Source organism: Aulonocara stuartgranti (assembly GCF_965226115.1).
Source record: "Aulonocara stuartgranti genome assembly, chromosome: 6".
In the NCBI taxonomy this organism is placed as follows: Eukaryota; Metazoa; Chordata; class Actinopteri; order Cichliformes; family Cichlidae; genus Aulonocara; species Aulonocara stuartgranti.
The window spans coordinates 14,878,356-14,899,017 of record NC_138944.1 but is presented as its reverse complement, the minus strand read 5'-3'; the positions used below and the strand labels follow the sequence as shown (position 1 = coordinate 14,899,017).

The window sequence follows — 20,662 nt, the reverse complement described above, 5'->3', positions numbered from 1 at the left end:
ACCAGTTGCCTCAGACCACCACGGGGGCTGGTTTGAGCAGCTGGATCTCCATCCCAAAGTGCACTCTGGGTTTCAAACCTTTACATTTGTTCTCACCATAGAAACTCAAAAATATAGGCTCTCCAGGGAGTCGTAAAAACTAATACACTGGGGTACAAGAATCCGCTAGAGGCTCTGATTGATTAAGCATGTGACAGGTGACTTACTAGCAATACTACAAGAAGGTCAGCCAGAGAGTACAGGAAAGGAAGGGGGCGCAAACGACCGAGTATTGTAGACTGTAGGATGTAAACTATTATATGGGAATAACCCATATGTAGCAGCACATACAGCGATATAAAGACTCACTTGCGGGCTAAGTATCCACGGCACACGGACTGGAAGTAGATGATTATGTCAGTGATCTTTAGGTCTCGCTCCTCCTCCAGATGAGCCAGAACACCAGTTCTGAAGAAGATCTTACTTTGACCAATCCGGAACAGGTTGGGGTCCAGCTCCAGGGCTTGGATCTATAAAAGGAACACAGTAAGTTGTAGATGAATAAACTGCACGGGCTTAAACAACCTCTACCACAGAGATTAATAGATTTATTCAAGTTACAAACTTTTAGCGTAGGTCAGGCCTGACTAACTCTTAGTGTCAATCCAGATCTAGATGAAGGAATTTTTTGGAAGGATTCTTTACCATTGCAAGATGAGGTCAGGCTGGACATTTCAGGCGACATCTACACAAATGCATATAAAAATAAACAAAATACTGTGCTACCCCTCAGCATTTTGGTAGACGCACATATGGTATCAGGTTGGAGATCCTAGATGACGTCCTTCTTGAGTTATTGCATTCACAAACTGTCCATGTCACCCAATACCCCATCAGCCTTCTATGGCTGAGGGGTAAAATGGGGTAAAATGAAAACTGGTAGTTTGATGGCTTCCAAGAAAATGTCACAAATTTTCAGATCCAGAAATCGTTCTGGACCCAGGAACTCTATTCATATGTGGTGTGGAGGGAATTTCCACTCTTGGTTTGAGGTATGTGGCCTGATTTCTTTTGTTTAAGACTGAAAGCTGTTGTATTAATGAGAACTCTTGTCTAGTCAAGTTTAGAAAACATTTAAAAAGACAGTCAAAGGAGCTTTGACTGGATGACCTGGATGACTGAGAACCTTCACAAACATTTAAAAAGACAAATTAACATTTTGACAGCCCCTCCAGGTTGACTGTCCAGTCAGTGCTCGTCCTGGGCATATTCAAACCTGTAAATGTTTTTGCTTCTGTTTATGGGTTAAATGTAAAGTTTCCTTCAATCAGTGTGGATTGAGCCTTGAAGTCTGTTTCACTTCGTTTTTGGATGTGTCAGAAGTGTTCTCCTATCAGCAGTGGTGTATATATCCAACAACCATCACAGGATCAGGAAAGATAGCATTACCATTCTCTCACAGGCTTGTTTCCCATCCATGAAACCCTTGGGGATAGCGTTGGGTGTAAGGATTTCATATCTGTGTGCAAAGAGAACAAAGTGTGAATAAGTGAGTTTTCTTCTTGAAAAGAAAAAATAAAGAGTTAAAAATTTATTTACTTGGATGCTCAATCATCCAGGTAAGTAAATCACAAAAGGTTGATACTGTTCATCTGGACGTAGCACTTTCCGTGCTGTGATTGCAGCCGTTCCCCACCTCTCTGTGAATGGTTCTCAGGGCCATTGGTTGTTGATCAATGGTTGTTGATCAATGTTCATGACAATTTGCATAATAATGATCAAGGAACTGACCTCACAGCCCATTGTTCATTCGGTGGACTAGTTTCAGTCATTGTGCAGACTGGGGAAACCTGCAGTTAGCTGAGGCTGAAAAAGTCACTTGGATGAGTGATGAAACGTTTCTCCAAATGAAAACGCTACGTCCAGATGAACAGAATCAACCTTTTGGGAGTTAAAAAAAGTGGTGATGTTTCTCACCGCTGTCTAAACTCCTGGAAGACGATGCGGTTGGGGAAGCCCTGTCTGCAGATACGAATCCCCTCCAAGACTCCGTTACACCTGAGCTGGTCCAGAACCAGGTGAGGCTCAAGTTTCCCAGCCTGAAGGAGGAAATGATACACTCTTAAATACAGAAACAGAAACTTTACTATATTTTATTTTTTTAAAGGAGTCCCAGACTTTCCACTTAAGTTAGATAGTAAAAGTATTTACTCTTTTTTCGTGGTTGGGGATGATGCAGCGGACAAAGTTGGGGTTGGTGTTCCTCAGTGTGGCCATAAGCTTAGTGAGTGACTCTTTGTAGAGCTGTCCCACCGTACGAAACATGCCCTTTTTCGTTTTGTAGGTGGCACCAAACGCCGTCTCGTTCATTCCTGCCACCTGGTCCAGTCCCACGATGCGGTCGACTGGAGGGGTGACGGGAACATATTATTGTGAGTCTGTGTATTTCTGAGATGGTCACCGCAGGAACAAGTGGTAGCAGCACGGTGGCATAATGTGGCTACATGACCGAGTGCAGATGAATGAAAACTATCAAATGAAGGCAGTCTACCAAAGCAGCAGTCAAGAGTCTAAAAGTATCGCTTGTTTCTGCAGGTGGAGATGAAACATTTAGCCAAACTGTTTCTTAGTTTAAACACTGTACACACACGACTCCGTGGTGAGAGGAACCTTTCTGTGGGTGTTCGATGGCGGCTAAATTCATGCTTTTCAATATTTCAGTGCCTTTGATAAAAAAAACAACAACTGCACTTTCATACTGCTAAGATAATAACATTAAAGTTATAATAAGAAAGTTTCGTAACTATAAGACAGCAAACAGTGCATATACTTTTTGATAACTTCTTTTAAAAAGCATCACTCAGTGTTAACTCAGGGTTAACCATGACTAGCAAAATAAGAGAGAACTACACCTGTTACATTAATAAATAACTGAACGGTAATAATCAGCCGCCTCTTTAAGAGATCCTCTTGCCAAATGATTTTGAAGACACCAACAACAACATAAACAACAACAACTTTGCCAACAAGCGAGTCGTTATGGGAAACACGAGATGGGAAACGCCACGGGTAGCTGGTTAGCAGTGACTTAACCTTCTAAATAAGAGCGAGGGGGTTGTCAGTCAGTAAACTGATCATGGATGGAATTATTTTCTTAGATGATGAAAAAATAGAAACAAAAAATGCTAAAATTTGTCTCTTTTTATAGTGGGATGGGAAAATATATTAGAGTGGCCTGCCTCAGTAAAATATATGTGTGGGAAACAGAGGGAACAGCTAGATCCAAAACAGCTGGATTAATATAGTTTTCAGTTTTCTGTGTATTTTGTGGTGGATTTGGTGCTCTACCAGATATTTCTGAGAGCAGGATGGTGTATGCGTTCTTAAAATAAACTACAGTGTGAGTTGCTCTTGTGAAGGAACATACCTAAGTATAAACATGAGCACTTTTGAGTGATTTTTTCTTAAGATGAAGCGCTTTTGATTGTGGAAAAAAAAAATCAAGGTTTTGAAGAAAAAACAATAACTTTTCGGAGGTTAGGGCCACGGCAGTGGGACGACCTGTACTTGTGAGATCTACTTGCTTGTGGGTTTGAGCAGCTGAGGTAACTTTATGACACGTTATTGTGAGTCTGAACTTCATTTAAGACCCACAACTCGAACATGATGTATTTTGACCATCACGTTCTGCTTTTGAATGACCTCAACAAAACAAACAAACAAAAACAAACTAAACCCTTCATCATCACTATCCTCTTGTATATTATCATTTAACGGCCTGCTGTGCTTAAAAAACTTCCAGTATAACAGGAAATACTGATTTGAACTAAACCTGAAACCAGCTGTTAAACAGACTCAGACTCATGTTAGCAGTGAGACATCCCTGCCTCTGCCTGTTACGATGGACCTCAGGATGTGATCAACAGTAATTCCAACAGACAACTTTACACAAGCTTCACTGACAAAACCTAAAACCTGTAAGTCTTAACACCTGATTAAACACAGACTTTGGGTCATCTCATATAACAGGTGACCTCCTTAGAGTCAGCTGATTTGTTTGGAACAGTACTGGAAAAGTCTATCAGGGGGTGGGAGCAAGTGGACTGACCCATATGTCACTTATAAAAAGGGGTGTGTCATAAGTAGCTCACCATACTACATTACAAAATGTAACAAGAAAAAACACATTTATAATAACTTATATCTTAAAAACTGGAAAAGTAACAAAAAGCAAGTATTACTTATTCTATACAGATACCTTTGTCTATCATTATTATTCAGTAATATTATTCAGTAATGTGTCATTTCAGTTTATTCAGTAAATAAGTCAGGCTGGAGGGTGAACGAGTTTAGAGTGCCTGTAAGTTTTAATAATCACACTGCAAGAGGGAGGGATGCAATATGCTGTGATTGATATTTTCCCCCCATCACTATTTATTAATGCCCCCGCAGTTAAATCATAATTACAATCACAGACTCCTGAGTTTAACCGAGGTGATACACGACCTGCTTTCTGGACCCTCCACAGTGATATGTGAGCTCAGAGCCAAAGCAAAATTCCACATCTGGTTTTAATTCTCTGCCACTGTGTCTAGGGACAGGAGGAAGGCAGGAAAATAATGTTATTAAATATTCTTCAGTAGAGTTTCAAATCCTTCATTTGCTTGTGGATGTTTCACATCACTGATGGGGGACAAAGGGAAGAATAAACAGCAATCAGACTCAGACACAGCTGCACTAGATTCCTGTTGCTTGCTTCAGGGCAGCTGGACATACAAAGATCACAAGACCCCATGTCAGCCCACTAACACACCGAAACAAATTAAAGCACACTGGTTCGACTAAAGAGAGACAATGACTATATTCTACTCTAGCTTATTTAGGAACTGGGCACTACTGCTTTTGGCTGAGACAAGGGAGCCATGCAGCCTGGAAGCAGATGGGAGCCACTGCAGCTATGACGGACATTGGCTGAAGCATGAAGCACAGAGCCAGATCTGGGCGGAAATGTACCAACAGGTCACTTTCAACTATGATTCTGGCCCAGCACGACCCAGTCATTCACCTGCCGGCTCATCCAGACTAGTGACACTGTCATAGAATGAGGCCCTTTGAATGGTCTGAATCTCTACAACACAGAGAGAGAGAGACAAGGATGGGGCGCTCTTAGAAAAGGGTAAACGAGGCAGACAGCTGCTGCTGTTAGTAGGCTTCCATGACAGACATGTAGATGTAGAAAAGCAAACAGGTACAAACATAATGAACTACAGGAAGTATTAATAGAACCAGTTGGTTGTAGTTGTTACAGCTGACTTAAGCGTTCAGAGATAAGTAGCTGGTACGTTACCATCCTTCCACAGTTCAGCCACAAACTTGTCAGTTGACTGATGGAGAAGTGTCGCCACGTTGTCATTCAGAGGGTCCATGTTCTTCATTAGCCACTCATCTGCCTTGTAGTCCACCTGTAAGAGTAATTAGAGGTATAGCTCAGAAAAACGCACTATTATCTATAAGACATTTTGGTTTTTAACATTAACTCATATTAAAAACAGAAAGGAAAAAAATAAAATAAAAATATCACTTTTTCCAGGCCGTATGATGAGTGGTGACCTGTTGCAAAAGCTCTCATGTTCTCATGTTCCTAGCTTTATCCTGATGTGGCTGTTTTGTTTTACAAAACATATTGATGCCAATGAAACCACGGTGGAAGGGACAGAGTTTCACAGCTGGTTATCACGGGGAACGGCCGGTGTTTGCACAATATGGACGAGCTCAGTGAGCTGATTAAGGATGAGACAGGTGAGCGTGGACTGATCGAGTGTCTGTGCAGAGTCACAGATCCAGGAAATTTGTTAGGTGTTACTCAATTAAGTTTTTTTCTATTGTTTATGTAAGTGCGCTCATTCGTACAGTATCGTTCCATCTTTCTGATATTGTCTGTTTGTCTTGCTTTATTGACATTCTGCTTCATTTCTTTTTTATATTATAATTGAAAAATAACAAAAAGCCACCCAAAAATAAACAAATGTATAATGAAGAAAAAAAAACGACTTTATTTCAAAGTTTAAAATATTTGGCTGCTCAGACACTAATTCCCCACCTTTGGGATAAATAAAGTTTATTTTGTTAACTTTATCTCATTTATTTGTATCTTTCTAACAGAAAAGATTTGATCATTTCTGAATGATCATCGCTGACAGGTATACATAAATGATATGGTTAACCAAAATGTAATCTATTACATTTTTAACATTTGGAAGCCCATTAACATATATCTATGTGTAAATTCTGTCTCAATCATTGTGAACTTCACGGTGAATTTAACTGTCACTATGACCTATAAGGTGTTTTTTATTCTAAAAACGTACACGCCACATTCACAGTGCTTTATTTTACCAACTTAAAGAGCTATGTAGGTGCTTTCATGCACGCAGTGATAGTATCTTGCCCAAACATTTAGACTGGAGAAGCGCGGACCTCATGGGACAGGCCTCTCTACCTCCTGCAGCTTTATAAACTCTGTATCAGGATCATTTAGCACAGTTGGATGAGAATCGGACTCCAGAGCGAGAGGTGAACAGTTCAAGTTTACCTTTCATGGTACACTTTCTTACTCTTCTCTTGAGAATATTTTGTGTTTTTTTGTTGTAGTCGATAAAAGACAACTACTACTATTCTTCGGTACAGAGGTTTTTCTTCCAACACAAGCTTTTTCGTAGCTGGAAAATCCAACTTGAACATCCAAGTGACGCTCAACAAGCAATATTATTTTGTTATGTCTCCAAGGTCGGCACAACTTTTATTTCGGAGATATATTACAACCCAGACTAGACGTCAAGATGGTAATTCAACGTGAAAATGTTTGCTGGTCATTATTTATATAATAAACTCCCCATTTATTTAGGATCCATTCACTTTTAAAGACCTGTAAGTCAGAATATTTCATGCTTGAAAGCAAAAACTATAAAAATGTTAATTTCCCATCTGTGCAGTTTGAAGCTAACAAAGATGCTGTTCAATAAAGAGCAACACAACCTAACATCATGTCTGATGTTAGCAAAAAATTCTCCATTTCATAGTTTGTGCATCATCTGTCACTGCTTGAATCACATGTTCCCTAAAAACCAAACACATACAAGACTTTTCATCTTTTCTGATTGTAGAAGTGTAAAAATCAAGAAACATTTCCACACCACTCTGAGTGAGATCGTTTTTCTCTGTGCACACCTGTGTTAACAACATTTGCAGCGTTTGGCTTCGTCGTGCTACAGATTTTTCTCCACGGCAGACGTTCCTACAGCTGGAATCTTTCAGTTTTTGAAATATTGAGGCGTGAAACAACACAGTCCACACAATGATAAGCAGATGTGCTACTCTGTGGGTCTCCCTACGAGACAAATGCTGCGCTCTGTTGCAGAACACCACGGACTATCCAAACCCACTCCCTCACGATGAAATATAAATCAAGCTGTTTCAGTGTTTCCCTGAAATCCCCCCACAGGAGAAGTATGTGTCAGCGTTTTATGTGACCTCTGACAGTCAGCGACTTTTCAGGGATGAAAGAGGGATTCAGAAAAGAGGATTATGGTAAACTGAAGCATAAGTGTGATGATATCAGCTGTAGCAGCTGTGACTGTCACTCTGATTACTTTCTCACCTGTGTGGCTGAACTGAGGGATTCTTTTTAAAAGAGCTAGCTTATCATGGCCTAAAAACAAGCATCAAACATCCTGAACAGTCAGGGAGGCAGCAACAGGAACCGGCTGATTTTTATAGAGATAAAAAAAAACACAAAAACCCCACAAAAAACACAAGCATACCCTGCCGGCGTAGTGGATGATGCAGAAGTCGGCCTTATCTTTGAGCTGCCGGGGCTTCTGAAACTTGGTGTGCGTGCCCTGCTCCTGGATCAGCTTGTCTACAAATGTCTTGTCTGTGGCTTTAGGGAACCAGCACTCCTCATCCAGCAGAGCCAACACGCCTGGAGGGTTCGCCTGGAGGAGTCATAACACAGGACAGGACGTTAAGACTGCAGAGAGGCTGGACAGGAATATAGCATCGACACACAAAGACAACGGATCTCATTTCGTTTTCAAAACAGAAACACGTGTCTCGCACTGCTTGAACTATGAGCCATTTTTTTCCTGGTGTGATATTCTTCATGATATCTTTATGATATCACACCAGGACAACTACGTGAATTATTACCCCCCCCCCCATTTTTTTGTCCAGAAAAAAAGACCACTATTCTTCTGACTTAGACTTCAAGCTTTATTTCTTTATTAGGCATTAACAGGAATAAAAAGGACATTTGTTAAATAGAATGAAGCAGTGCATGACTAAAAGGAAATATTAACTATTGTAATTTAGTTGGTAAATAAGTAAAGAAAGATTAAAGTTAAAACATTCTCCAACTTCAGTTCTAAGGAGAATGAATCTAATTGACAAAAGCTAATAATGGAACTGACCGGTCTCTCGATGAGGTCGATGCAGGGCTGCAGGTCGAGGCCGAAGTCGATGAAGCTCCACTCGATGCCCTCCCTCTGGTACTCCTCCTGCTCCAGGATGAACATGGTGTGGTTGAAGAGCTGCTGCAGCTTCTCGTTGGTGTAGTTGATGCAGAGCTGCTCAAACGAGTTCAGCTGAACGAGAAGAAGATCGACACAAGCAAGAACATCATCATCACTGGAAATAATTACCAATGACACAACCTGACAACCACTAACCACGTGGCAAATAAAAATAAATAGATAAACTTTGTCATTAAAGAACTAAAAGATTTAAATTCAGACCTGGAAGATCTCAAAACCAGCAATGTCCAGGATACCGATGAAGGAGGCACCCTGCCGTTTGGTTCGGTCCAGGGCTTTATTAATGCGATGGACAAGCCAGCGGAACAGACGCTCATACGTAGCTTTAGCCAGGGCCTCGACAGCAAAGTCCGCCTGCAGAGAGAAAGTGTGAAAAAAGAAGACCGTGACAAAACAATAAACAGAGAAAAGAGCTGAATGTGGCACGGGAACAACAACAACAACAAAAAAAAAGACATAAGTGTGTGTGGGCTGAAACTAAATGAATTCTACAAACACACTTCTAGTTGCACTCACGTTTTCTTTCTGAGACTTTTTATCCGAAATGCTCGGATGACAGCTGGATCTGTATCAGTCTGCAGGACTACTGCACTTTAAATTTCCAATGCTTCATTTAACAAATGAATGTAGAAAAGTTCAAAATAACATTCTTTATGCTTTTATTTTTTTTAAAACTGTTTTGACTATAAGCTTTCGTTATTTTGACTTCCCTGACTTAGTGCTTTCACCAATGCCTCACAGCGAGAGAGCCCTGGGGTTGCACATAAGGAACATAAGTTACAAGTTTTACAACGTTTAGTATGCAGAAGCAGCCTGAAACTATGCTTTACAAGGGGTTAGGACAAGGACCCACACAGACTGAGGAAGCTGTTGTAACAATGATTTGGAAAAGGCCCAGGTACAGTTCATCTAACACTTTGTACACACAACCTGAAGCAGAATTTTAACCGCATGAGCTCTGGATGCCCCCTTAACTCATCTAACAAGACAGCTGTATTATGCAGCTATCTAGCAGAAAAAACACAAATGCATTTTTTAGTTAAACAATCAATATACAGTTAATCTGTTACCAAAGATCTCAAGAACAAAAGAGGAAACACATTACATTAGTCAATAGAAAAACCCCCAAAACAAAGCAAACTGACCTGCTCTTTAGTCTGAGCTTTCTGGACGTAGTCTCTCCCCACTTTGATCCTGGGAGTCAGGATGGCTCTGGTAAACTCCATTACATTCATCCCCAGCAGATGGCAGAGCTTCTGAGCAGCTGGAGAGCAAAACAACTTCATTTACATCAGAAGAAAATCAGTCCTACAGTGGATTTCAACCTGCATGCACCAACAGTTCACGATATAAAACAGAAAGCAGAAATTACTTAATGTGTAGGAACCATTTATAGTATCAGGCTCTAGGCTCTTTGCTGTGGCTCAGGTGTTAAAAGTGGGTCATCTGCCAATCAGAAGGTCAGTGGAGTTTAACTGTGTGAATGTTAAGTAAAGTGCTTGGCTATTGATAAAAAGCACTTTATGAACGTGTGATTGGGTGAATCAGAATCATGGTAGATAACACGCTTAGTAGAAAGGTGCAACTCAGACTGTTTGCCATCTAAACGTGTTTCTTTCTGCTGTAAATTCGAGCATTTTCACCGACAGGATATCTGATCTGTGTGGATGGACTTGGGCGATTCAGGAAAACTGCAGTTTTGTTCTCTGTTGCTAATGAATGATATTGTTTTTATAGATAACCTGGTGAAACTGTATTAAAGGCTAAAAGTTTCAGGTCATTAGGATCATGACTAATGTGAGTGACTCTGCTAAGCTGTGTCACCAGCTGAACCTGTGTGTTTGTGGTGTCAGTTACTTTTACAGCCTTTTTCTCGAATTAGATGAAAAGTAATCTAGCTAGCTGTGCGGCTATCTATAATAGTATGTGACACTGTAGCACTGCTTTTTTATGTTATTTGCTAATTACTTACTTACTAATTAGCAGGCACCACCTGAGTGGATGCAACTTGCTCACCAAGCTTGAGAGCATTAGTTCATAACAGAGTACTTCATTCATCCATTCACCCAAATATGCTCCCCGCTCTCTTTCTCATGAAGTCGGCAGCCACAATTCCCAACGCAAGGCTTTCATACACAACCTATATTTCCCACAGTATTTTAATTTGTGTAACTGTGGCTCGTACCTAATAGAAATCAAACATGAAGCAGAAATTATTAAATGCGTAGAGGAAAAAAAGTTTGGTTTTCAAGAGTTACTCGAATGAGACACGGTTTTTCCCCAAAACTACTTTAGCAGCACTGTCTGAGTATTAGATCATCTAACTGATATATAAACAGAATATATAATCTGTGAAAAAACATAGGTGAGCTTTGCTGTTTTCTTTTAATGACTAATATTAAGATTTACTACAGTTTTCATGAGAAATGTTTCTGGAACAGTGTTATATTTTATGTGGCTGGAGCTTGTGGAAAATTAGAAAAAGCAGAATCCGTTCTAGATAGCCAAAACTGACTATTTAAAAAAACACAACAAAAAAACCATCTGCTTCAGTCCTGATTTCTGCTGTTGAATTTGGAAATATCTAACTGAGTTGGATCGTTGGCATCAGACTCATCCTCTCCCCCCGTATCGCTCTGTTAAGTGCCAAATATGCAGTGCCACATGTGGAGGAACTGGAAGGCTGTGCCCCATTTCCTTCAGGAGTAAATCCTCTCAATGATGTGGTTTAATGGCAAGCTGACAAGGCGCAGGGAGCGAACAGACATAAATCACAGGCCCCTCTGAGCTGTGGATGAGGGGCACAGCGTGAGGGAGGTGCACAGTGAAGGAGAAGAGCTGAAATATATATGAGAAGAGGAAAAGCAGCAGGAGGAGGAGGGTGACCTGACCCCTGAGGTTATAGAGCAGATGTGTGTGTGTGTGTGTGTGTGTGTGTGTGTGTGTGTGTGTGTGTGTGTGTGTGTGTACACAATTCTGGGATACTTACCGGTATTATCAGGCATAGAAGCTTGGTCACTGTTCCTCTCCTTCTTAAAGACGATGTTGCCAAACTGAAGGACTGAGGACACCACTTTCAACATGGCTACAAATATCAGAATCCAGAGAAAACAAAATTACTTGAGTATGACATCATTTTACTTCATTAACTATTTAGAAAGTTAACAAAAAAAAAAAGGGCAAGAAGACTCAGATAACTTACAAAACTAGTAATGAATAAAACCCAAACAGCAGAAAAATGACTGTTATTCCTAAACAGTGGAATACAGGCTGAACACATCCAACACTTCACTGTTATACCAGGCAACTTACTTTCATCAATTTATTGTGCTGTCCAAATTTGAGTTAAATACAGTATCTGTTATAATATACAGCATGAATATTTTTTAACATAAAAATACCTTATTTGTCTTTTTTATATAGAATTATTACATTAATACTAACCTTAAAGTCAGTTTTTATTTGATGTGAAGGAATACGTCATTTAATCCAATAAAAGGTTTTTCCATTAGCTAAAAGTACAATACCACAGAAGGAGCCACATGTTTATTATGTTAGCAAACATGAACATTTCCAGTGGTTCTAGGCCAAAATATGTTTTCTTTCCTGATTATTTCTAAGAGAGGGGAAAATCATGTGCAGCTTAATCTGCAGTAACCCAGGTTTTAACTGTTTTAATTTGCTGAACCCTCACGTCGCAGAACTGAAGAGAGCTGCGGTTTCACTGTAACTTAAACCTTGAACCAAATTATCGCTTTACCAATCAAGCAAAGGCAAACTAACTAGTTTGAGAGTTTTAATGCATGTTTATTTTATTGGGTTATTAAAAATATACCCAGAATCTCCTCATGGCCAAAGCTCATGATGTGCATGGCCTCCATGGTCTCATGGAAGTTGTCTTTGTCCTGCTGGCCTGGGATTGGGATGTTACCATTGGACAGGAAGCGGTAGTTGTTGAATCCTTCCAAAAGCAGGTCCGCTGTGGTCACAAGACAGGAAAACAAAACAAATTTTACCCCCAAAATGATTCACATGGACTTCACACAAAATTAGGCCATGACAGAGCTACTGATAACATTAGGAACAATAAGGCGTAATAAGGTGTCTAATTTTAATGCTGTATGTACTGTAAAATAGCATAAACTATGGTTGCGTTACACAAAAATACAATCCAAAAACAAGCCATGGTTTAGAGTTATTGAAACTCGGACTGCTCACATTTGAGGTGCTCCCCGGCTCCAGCCAGCAGCTGATAAAAAACGTGGAAGGTACGCTCATCTTTGGCTTGACGAATAGCTCTGGATTTTTCCAGTAAGTCTGGCACAGAAAGTCAAGAAAACCAGATCTGTTTGGTGGGTCAGCATGCCACATATCAGGCTTTGGGATTATCTGGTGTCCAAGGTTGACAAAAGGAGTCGCTGAGATAAATAAACACATGCTAAACTAAATGAATATGTATAGCACATGAAAAAGTTAAACATTTTATACAGTTCTTTTTCTATGGTCCAGGCTGAGATCACAGAACAAAAGTATTCTTGCTTCCAAAAAAACTGAATTTAAAATTCCCCATTACATGAATACTTCTGTTTTAAAACAGGATACAGGTTTCAATGTTGGCCCCAACGATGTATCCAGTGACATCGAAGTTGATCCGGATGAATTTCCCCTGTCGAGATTAATACAAGATAACTTTCAGGAAGTGCACAAAACAACACGAGTGGCATTCAATCGATTACATAATGGCTCTTTTATAACGCACAGTGAGGCTGTGAGAATCTGCACTGATGGTAGCAGAATAATGTTCCAGGACTCAGCGTGAATCCTTCAAAAGCATGAGTAATGCTTAGACTGAGAGGCTGATTATTACATTTTATCCAGTAGAAAGCAATGCAGGCCGTCATTGATATTTCTCTAATAATATATAATTATATTTTAATTATAGAAAAAAAAATAACAATTTGAGAAAATAATCTGCTATAGAAACACATGAGACAACTGATCCTTTTTGTCTATAACTGAATAAGAGCTGCCTTAAGTCCCAGCAGGTCCGGTATAACAAAGGTCTCCTAAACGATTAGCAGGCAACAGTATCCAGATAAATGGCCTTGTCTTGTAAATTACCGTTACAAGACATAAACACATTTGCTAAAACTCATCTAGGTGCCAACGCAGGATCAGTAAAAGTGGTCCTGAGGCGGAAAAAAATCAGTTTAGCTGATCATTTTTCTGTACTTACAAAACGTGACGAGTTGTCGTTCTTCACAGTCTTTGCATTCCCAAAAGATTCAAGGATGGGATTGGCTTGTAAAAGCTGCCGTTCCAGTTCACCCTATCATAAAAAAGGAATCTTTTGTCACCACATCAAGGTCAACACACAAAACGTATAAACTTATGAGAAGTTTTCCACTGACGATGAAAAGTCAAACATAGACATGCAGACAAAGGCAGAAGATGTCCGAAGACTTGGTTTATACAGAAAAACGTCACGTTACCGCCATAGAGTTAAACTGAACAAACAAAAGCCACAGAAAAGATGACAAGTGTCACGGTTGGACAAAAGAAACATGTCTACAGATGATTATTCGTGTGTCTGGTAATTTGTAATTTCTTTGCCTCTTAGACTTTAAAAAGAATAAAAGTAATGTAGTGGTGGGTTAAAAATAAAAGAAATTAAAGAAAATTAAAGTGAATCAAGTAAAAAAATTGTTATCATTTTGAATTAAAAGGTTTTTTAATTGTATTTATTTTGTTGTCCGCACTAAATGAGCCCGGTGACACGGAGCCATACAAGTTTCCAAAAGTTTCAAACTGCAGGTGAATTTAGGTCACATTTCATCCCTTTTTATCACAAAGACACAATGTGACCACCACATGAAAACATAAAATCATACGTGACAGAAAGTCTAAATCACTTTTTCCATTTAGTAATTTTATGGCAAAAACAGCTTTCATACCAGTTCTCAGTCAATAAACCAGCTCTAATGTTTTAGATTAAATATTCTTTGATTGGTTAAAAAGTTCTAATTAAACAGTTTTTCTGGTTTATTACTCTATAAATGCACATTTTTGAAGTTCTGGATGAAAGCACCAGCTTAAACATCAGCTGTGATATTTTATAGATTAAACAATGATTTAAATAATACAGTCTTAATGAAGCTACTTTCAAATACTTCCACCTTTAAAGTCCTTTTATTTTGTCGCATTTAAAACCTTTAATAGTTTAAAACAAACAACAGAGTCTCTGCTGACATGTGGTATGCAGCCTAACCACTTTGTTATGAGGTCACACTCAGGCTTTTGGACTTTTTGCACAGCCTTAGGCAGATAAAAAGTAAGTTTGAACTTCAAATAATGGAACTGAAGATGACTGATGTGTCTGTAGCTTTCGAAAGAGACGTTTTATCTTTTTGCTTTGACGAAAGCCAGAAAGCCATTTTATCAAATCAGGAAGAATGTGTCCACAACACACAGCAGACACGGTTTGCTTCTTTTTTGTCAAGCTGGACACTTCAGGAAGCTGAATAAATAAATAAGTGACTTATGCAGATGTTTAGACAGGTGTTTCCACTGTGTTTCCATCCAAACCATATTGTTGGCTTTGTCGTGTCTAAAGGAGCCAAAGACAGTTTCTTCTGCAACGTTATTTCTCTTCTTGTGGCTCAGAGGAATATTTTCCCATTACGACAGAAATAGCTGCGTGCGCTGAAGGTTTGAGTGTGTCTGAGGCCATTTTCCACTGAAGAGAATTGAGGAATCAGCACTGCGCTCAGAATGTGAGACATGTAATGTGATCTTTGGCCTAAGAGTTAAATGTGCTGCTTTTAATAGAGTTTTTGAGCAGCTGGAATGAAGCAGGGCTGAACTGGATAAACCTGGTCTCTGTCCATCAGCTGCGTTGCAGCCCACAGACGGCACAGGGTTCAAACCGAAAGCCTTTGTTTCTATATAAACACAAGCGTGTGGTGCAACTTAGTAGTTAAAATTGTTCACTGGCAGCCTTTACATCTGTGTGGTCTGCACACACAAACAAAGAGCAGATTACAAACATCAGTGGGGGTCCAGCAGCAGCATTATGAGCTGACCCACATTCCTGTTGTAAAGTGAGCACATGTGATATCTGACAGCCAACGGAGCTGGCTCCTCCACTTTAAATGACCATTTACTGCATAATTTTGATAAAATGAGTCACCCATAATCAGCCAGCACTCAAAAAATAAGAGATCTTTTTTAAAAATAAAAAAAGTTCACTGTGTGTGCTTTGGCTCAGTACTTTGGAGATTTAGTGGACTCAGAAAGGATCAGTCGCAACTGTCCCAGTAAATCTTCTGGGGCAGAGGCCAGTTGTGGCTATGTTTCCACAGCTCAGCATCTGCTTTGGAGGTCACAGGGCCAGACAAATATTGCAAGTTCCTGTTCTCACCAACAACGAGAACACCGTACATGTGGGGAACTTATTTGGACCAGATTCTTAGGCTGAAAAGAGGTCAGAAGAGGTTCTGTGCTAGCCGCTAGTTCAGTGATAAGACGAGATGACTTGAAAGCCAGTGAACCACTTCAAATGTCCTCACAGTGTCAGCACTGTAAATGTTGCATGTGTGTTACAATAAGCAGAAGCTGCTAAATTAGTAAGAACAAAACAGTTGAGCTCATGCAATGCGAAGGTTAAAAGTATCCAAATATAGCAGCTCAGTGAAGGTTTAATGGAAAGCATCTACTGCACAGCCTCAGGGAATATTTAGTTAGTAGTGGGTTTATCTAGCCAGTGGAAACAGAGTGGGAAAAGCACCCCTTTTATTTTGTAAGTGAGGTAAAATAGGTGAGAAACTACATACTACTCACATAAAACAGGGGTCCACTCTGTAGGATATGGGGAAATTCAGTAGTTATATTAATGATATTTATTTAAAAAAATAACACATTTTATTAATGTTATAGGCACATCTATGCACAACCTACTGCAGTCTATGGATGAAAGCTGCAGCACAGATCATGATAGCTTATCCTGGCTCTCGAGACCCAGAGTACTGCTGATGTTCAAAAGATTTAATTTAAGTAAATTTATGACCATCTGACCCCCTCAGAACCAGCTGATTACTGTATTATGATAGCAAGAAGCCATTCACAAATGTACCTTTATCCTAGGAGTAGTGTTTGAGTTTTAGCCAAGTATTATATTTAGTATATGATATTTATATGAATCCAGTGAGTCGTATTTAAAAGATTTTTAAAAAACGCACTGAAGGCTCCACAATTGCGAATGTTACATTTGACTATATTAGAAAATCGTTTTGACAACGAAGGAAGAAGACAAACTTGGTATCAAAATGTAGATAAAAAAGGAGGCTCGTGTTTATAAGTTATAACCTGTTTATAACATATTCTGAAAGTTTACCCAAAATGCACTTAATGATCTTCTCTACACTGAATATAAGAAAAGCAAATAAAAGAACCAGAGCTCGTTTCTGTCGCTCCATGTCAAAGATATTAAACTGGTGCAGATTTGGCTGTAGATGAAATCGTGCTGAACAAAACAAAAACACTTAAGCTTTCGACTGTCCCACTTGGTGTGGTGGTAAAATTGATGTGGGTTCAGTTTAATTTACCTTAACTATGTTTTTTGTTCTTTTATTAGCCCTGAAAACGTCATCTCCTTTACCCATAAATTTAGGAGAGCTAAAAAGTGCTGGGATAAATACACAATACACACACAGCACACAATAACTAAGTAAATCAGCTGATTCTGAGCGGCTCAGATGAGAACATTTTTCCTGGTTAATTTTACATGGAATGACGCAGCTGTGACCTGAACGTCTGGTATTTTGGAACAAAGTCACAAAAGACACGAGGACATGAACAATCTGCAGGCTGTCTGGGTCATGATGACCAGGTCAGAGAATCAAGTAATTTTGGTAAATGTGCTAATCATAAGCTCTTATGGTGACATCCTTTAAAAATGAGGAAGGTCTCCAGCTCTTTCTTAAAAAAGCAGACACAGACATATATTTTTTAACTATGTAAACATATGAATACAACTGAAATACAATGTTTAAATATGACAAGATGACATTCAAGGCTTATTATTTGGCTACAACAACAAATAAACACCACATACACGTGACAATGTTTCAACCAGTGTCAATCACAGTAAAACAAAGCACAAAAAAAACAAACAAACACATTTAAAGAAGTCTGAATGATCATGCCACTTTTAAAGTTTACTTACAACTGCATTTTGTGCCTGACAGAGAGAGACAAAATATCTGCTAAATAAGATATCTTCAGTGTTAACACCAGGCAGCTTACATAAGTGTGAAAAGTAAAAATCGCTGACACCATTGGATGAACTCAGATATTTTATTCGATTAGTGAATACTGTCTTAAAGGTTAGTGTGGCATGCATGTGAACATGGAGTGTAAGAAAGCATAAAAACTTGCCTGTAGTTTCACTGGTTTGGGTGATTCTGGCTGTTTGTTACAGATAAACAAATGTAAACTGTTAGACTGTGTGCACAAAAGCTTTACAATCACAAGCACCTCAACAACAACCCCACTTTTTAAAAAACATCTTTACCTCAATCACAGCATTTTTCTAGCACTGTATTAGTAGGATAGCAGTGGAATGACCCCTCCCTCCCCCTTGTAGGTTAATTAAAAAAAAAAAAATCCACTTTATGAGCAGAATCTAAAAAAGGGGTTTCAAACATGCACCAATGTGATCCATTCGGCACACTAGATGGCTTTATATGAAAACTGCACTAAAGGACTTTTGCTGCGATTCCAGGAGAAAAAATGTGTCAAAACCTAAAAGCATTTCTGGATCTTAATAAGTTGCTTGAACCAAAAAAGTTGCAAAAAAGTTGCAAAACTACATGTGAAATTTTTGCACCTTCCAACTGCCATCTGTATAATCTTCAGTGGTTAACAAATTACTGATGTAAGGTTTATGCCACAGCTTCTCTAAATGAACACTACTGGTAACAACCAAAATCATCTGTTATGTTAATCCACCTGTTTGTGCAAGCTCTCAGAGAGGTCTAGTGTGCCGGCTCAAATTTGGGTGTAAAAATGTGAACTCAGTTTGTCATTTGCCCAATAAAAAAGAGAATAACTTTTTGAGATGAGTTTGATACCCCTGATTTAAAGTTGTATTTCATTTAATTAAGGACTAAAAAGAAGCATGAGAAGAATTACAAAATTGGTGAGACTTGTTAATACTCACGGGAATGTTGTGATCTTTTCTTCCTTTGTGCGAGGAGGCAACATGTGCCAGGTACTGAATGACCTTTTTTGTGTTTTCTGTCTTACCGGCTCCCGACTCACCTCTGCAAAGCAAAGCAACAAGACGATACAAATAAAAGAGTAACCAGAAAAACTAAAACTGTCACGGTGCGGTCATTTGATGATTATAAAAGACAAAAGGCAACCAAATGTTTGCTTTGTGAGGACAAACAAAGCAAGACAGCTGAACTCTGGCTTGCTTTGTCTGCTTCTTCTTTTAAATAACTGTTAGATGTACTTTTACATTGTAGGCTTTCTTATAGATCTTTTGCTACCTAAAATCGGGTCAAGGCCACATGCTTTCTTTCTTTTTAAATAACTTAAAATACATATTTTACTTGCATAGGGTTAGCGTTAGGGTTAGGGGCACTTATCAGGGTCACTGAAGATTTAGACCTCAGAGGGTTAATACTTAGTCTACCATGAACTCTCCATGAACTCACTGAAATGTAAATTGACATGGGAATTGTTAATATTGTTGTATTTAAGGGTCAGTGGATCTGGACAAGGCATTTGACCACATTCCTCAGGGTGTCTGTGTGGCGCGCTTCGGTATCATGTTTCAGGCCCTCAAACCATTCGGTCCCTTCTGCAATCATAGCGAGAGCTTGGTTCACATTACCAGCGATATATCTGACTTGTTGGGTTGGGTGCTGGACTCCGCTACAGCTGCTACAGATTCTGTTTGTATTTTCATAACATCATCTGCTTTTTGCACATAATTGGAGCAGCAACAGTTTGGGTTAGCAACAGCAGTGATGCCAAAGCCGACCTGAGTGTTAATGCGAAGATGCCATTTTACTGTTTAATCTATGTGCACGGCCTTATCTATACCCAGGAGCTCTAGGTAATCACCAAAAGAATAAGAAATGAGCTTCCTGTCTGGGCTCTGTCTTAGAGATTGGGTGAGGAACTCGGTCAGTTGGGAGGGGATAAGAGTGCTCCACATCAAAAGGAGCCATTTGAGGTGGTTCAAGTATTTGATTAAGATGCCTTCTGGGTGCCTCCTAGGTGAGGTGTGTCAGGCATGTCTAACTGGGAGGAGAGACACACCAGAGGAACTGGAGGAGGTGGCTGGGGGAGGGAGGACTGGGCATCTCTCCTGCTCTCACAATCCAGATAAGAAGCAGAAAATAGATGATTGCTCAATACTTTTAGAATTTATGCTAACAGTTTGAAATTTTGGTTTCTATTCTTTTTTTTTTTAATTGTTTTAATTAGTTTTGTCTGGATATTGTGTGTTTGTAAAACTTTTGATAAGCGCTACAAAAATAAAAATTGTGCACTTTAGACCGTTTTGTGCACAGCTGAGTGTTCGTGGTTAATAGGTTAGACAAGAACTCTTTTTCACTACAACAGCACAAATATAATCTCGGACTAAACTAAACACTGCTACATAAGTACTCCTGTTTATCTTTAAACTATATTTTTAAGCATCAGTCCACTTCAGCAGCTGTGGTTGCTGGCAGGCCTTTCACTGCTCTATCACACAGCTACCATGGAACGAGGGGAAAAAAAGAAAGAAAAAAAGCTGCTGCAAAAACTTTGGGGAGCAGTTTAGATTTAGAGCATACCTGAGGTTTTACAGTAAGTGCAAATCTGCAAAAACCAAGTATGCACAAAACTATAGTTTTCCTTTCAGACATGGCGAGCGCGATGTGGCTGGGAGATGGGGAGAGAGCAGTGGGTAAGTCTTGTCAGTCTTGTTAGGTACTGTGAACAGACAGTAATCGTGGGGAGATTGCGTCAGTGTGCTTGTTGTTGGCCTTGGACCGCTGGGTGTGATATTTCTCAGCTCCTCCACAATAAAAAAC

The 20,662-nt window shown here is 39.4% G+C and overlaps 1 protein-coding gene across 3 annotated transcripts in view; it reads right to left on the bottom strand.

Annotated features, from left to right (window-relative positions):
• LOC309708920 (myosin-10-like) overlaps positions 1–20,662 on the bottom strand; it is a 63,859-nt gene that overhangs the window by 16,251 nt on the left and 26,946 nt on the right. The window contains exons 5-22 of one of the 3 annotated variants that reach the window (XM_082537271.1): positions 18,790–18,892; positions 18,006–18,035; positions 17,794–17,808; positions 16,410–16,427; positions 13,807–13,899; positions 13,173–13,236; positions 12,789–12,887; positions 12,406–12,549; positions 11,560–11,655; positions 9,716–9,834; positions 8,772–8,924; positions 8,448–8,621; positions 7,800–7,973; positions 5,327–5,441; positions 2,191–2,384; positions 1,957–2,078; positions 1,429–1,498; positions 349–509 (exon numbers count right to left, since the gene is read on the bottom strand). In XM_082537271.1, the coding sequence (XP_082393397.1) occupies positions 349–509; positions 1,429–1,498; positions 1,957–2,078; positions 2,191–2,384; positions 5,327–5,441; positions 7,800–7,973; positions 8,448–8,621; positions 8,772–8,924; positions 9,716–9,834; positions 11,560–11,655; positions 12,406–12,549; positions 12,789–12,887; positions 13,173–13,236; positions 13,807–13,899; positions 16,410–16,427; positions 17,794–17,808; positions 18,006–18,035; positions 18,790–18,892 (1,944 nt within the window). The remainder of the gene's footprint in view (positions 1–348; positions 510–1,428; positions 1,499–1,956; positions 2,079–2,190; positions 2,385–5,326; positions 5,442–7,799; positions 7,974–8,447; positions 8,622–8,771; positions 8,925–9,715; positions 9,835–11,559; positions 11,656–12,405; positions 12,550–12,788; positions 12,888–13,172; positions 13,237–13,806; positions 13,900–16,409; positions 16,428–17,793; positions 17,809–18,005; positions 18,036–18,789; positions 18,893–20,662) is intronic. The other 2 variants (XM_082537272.1, XM_082537273.1) reach the window with 2 other exon arrangements.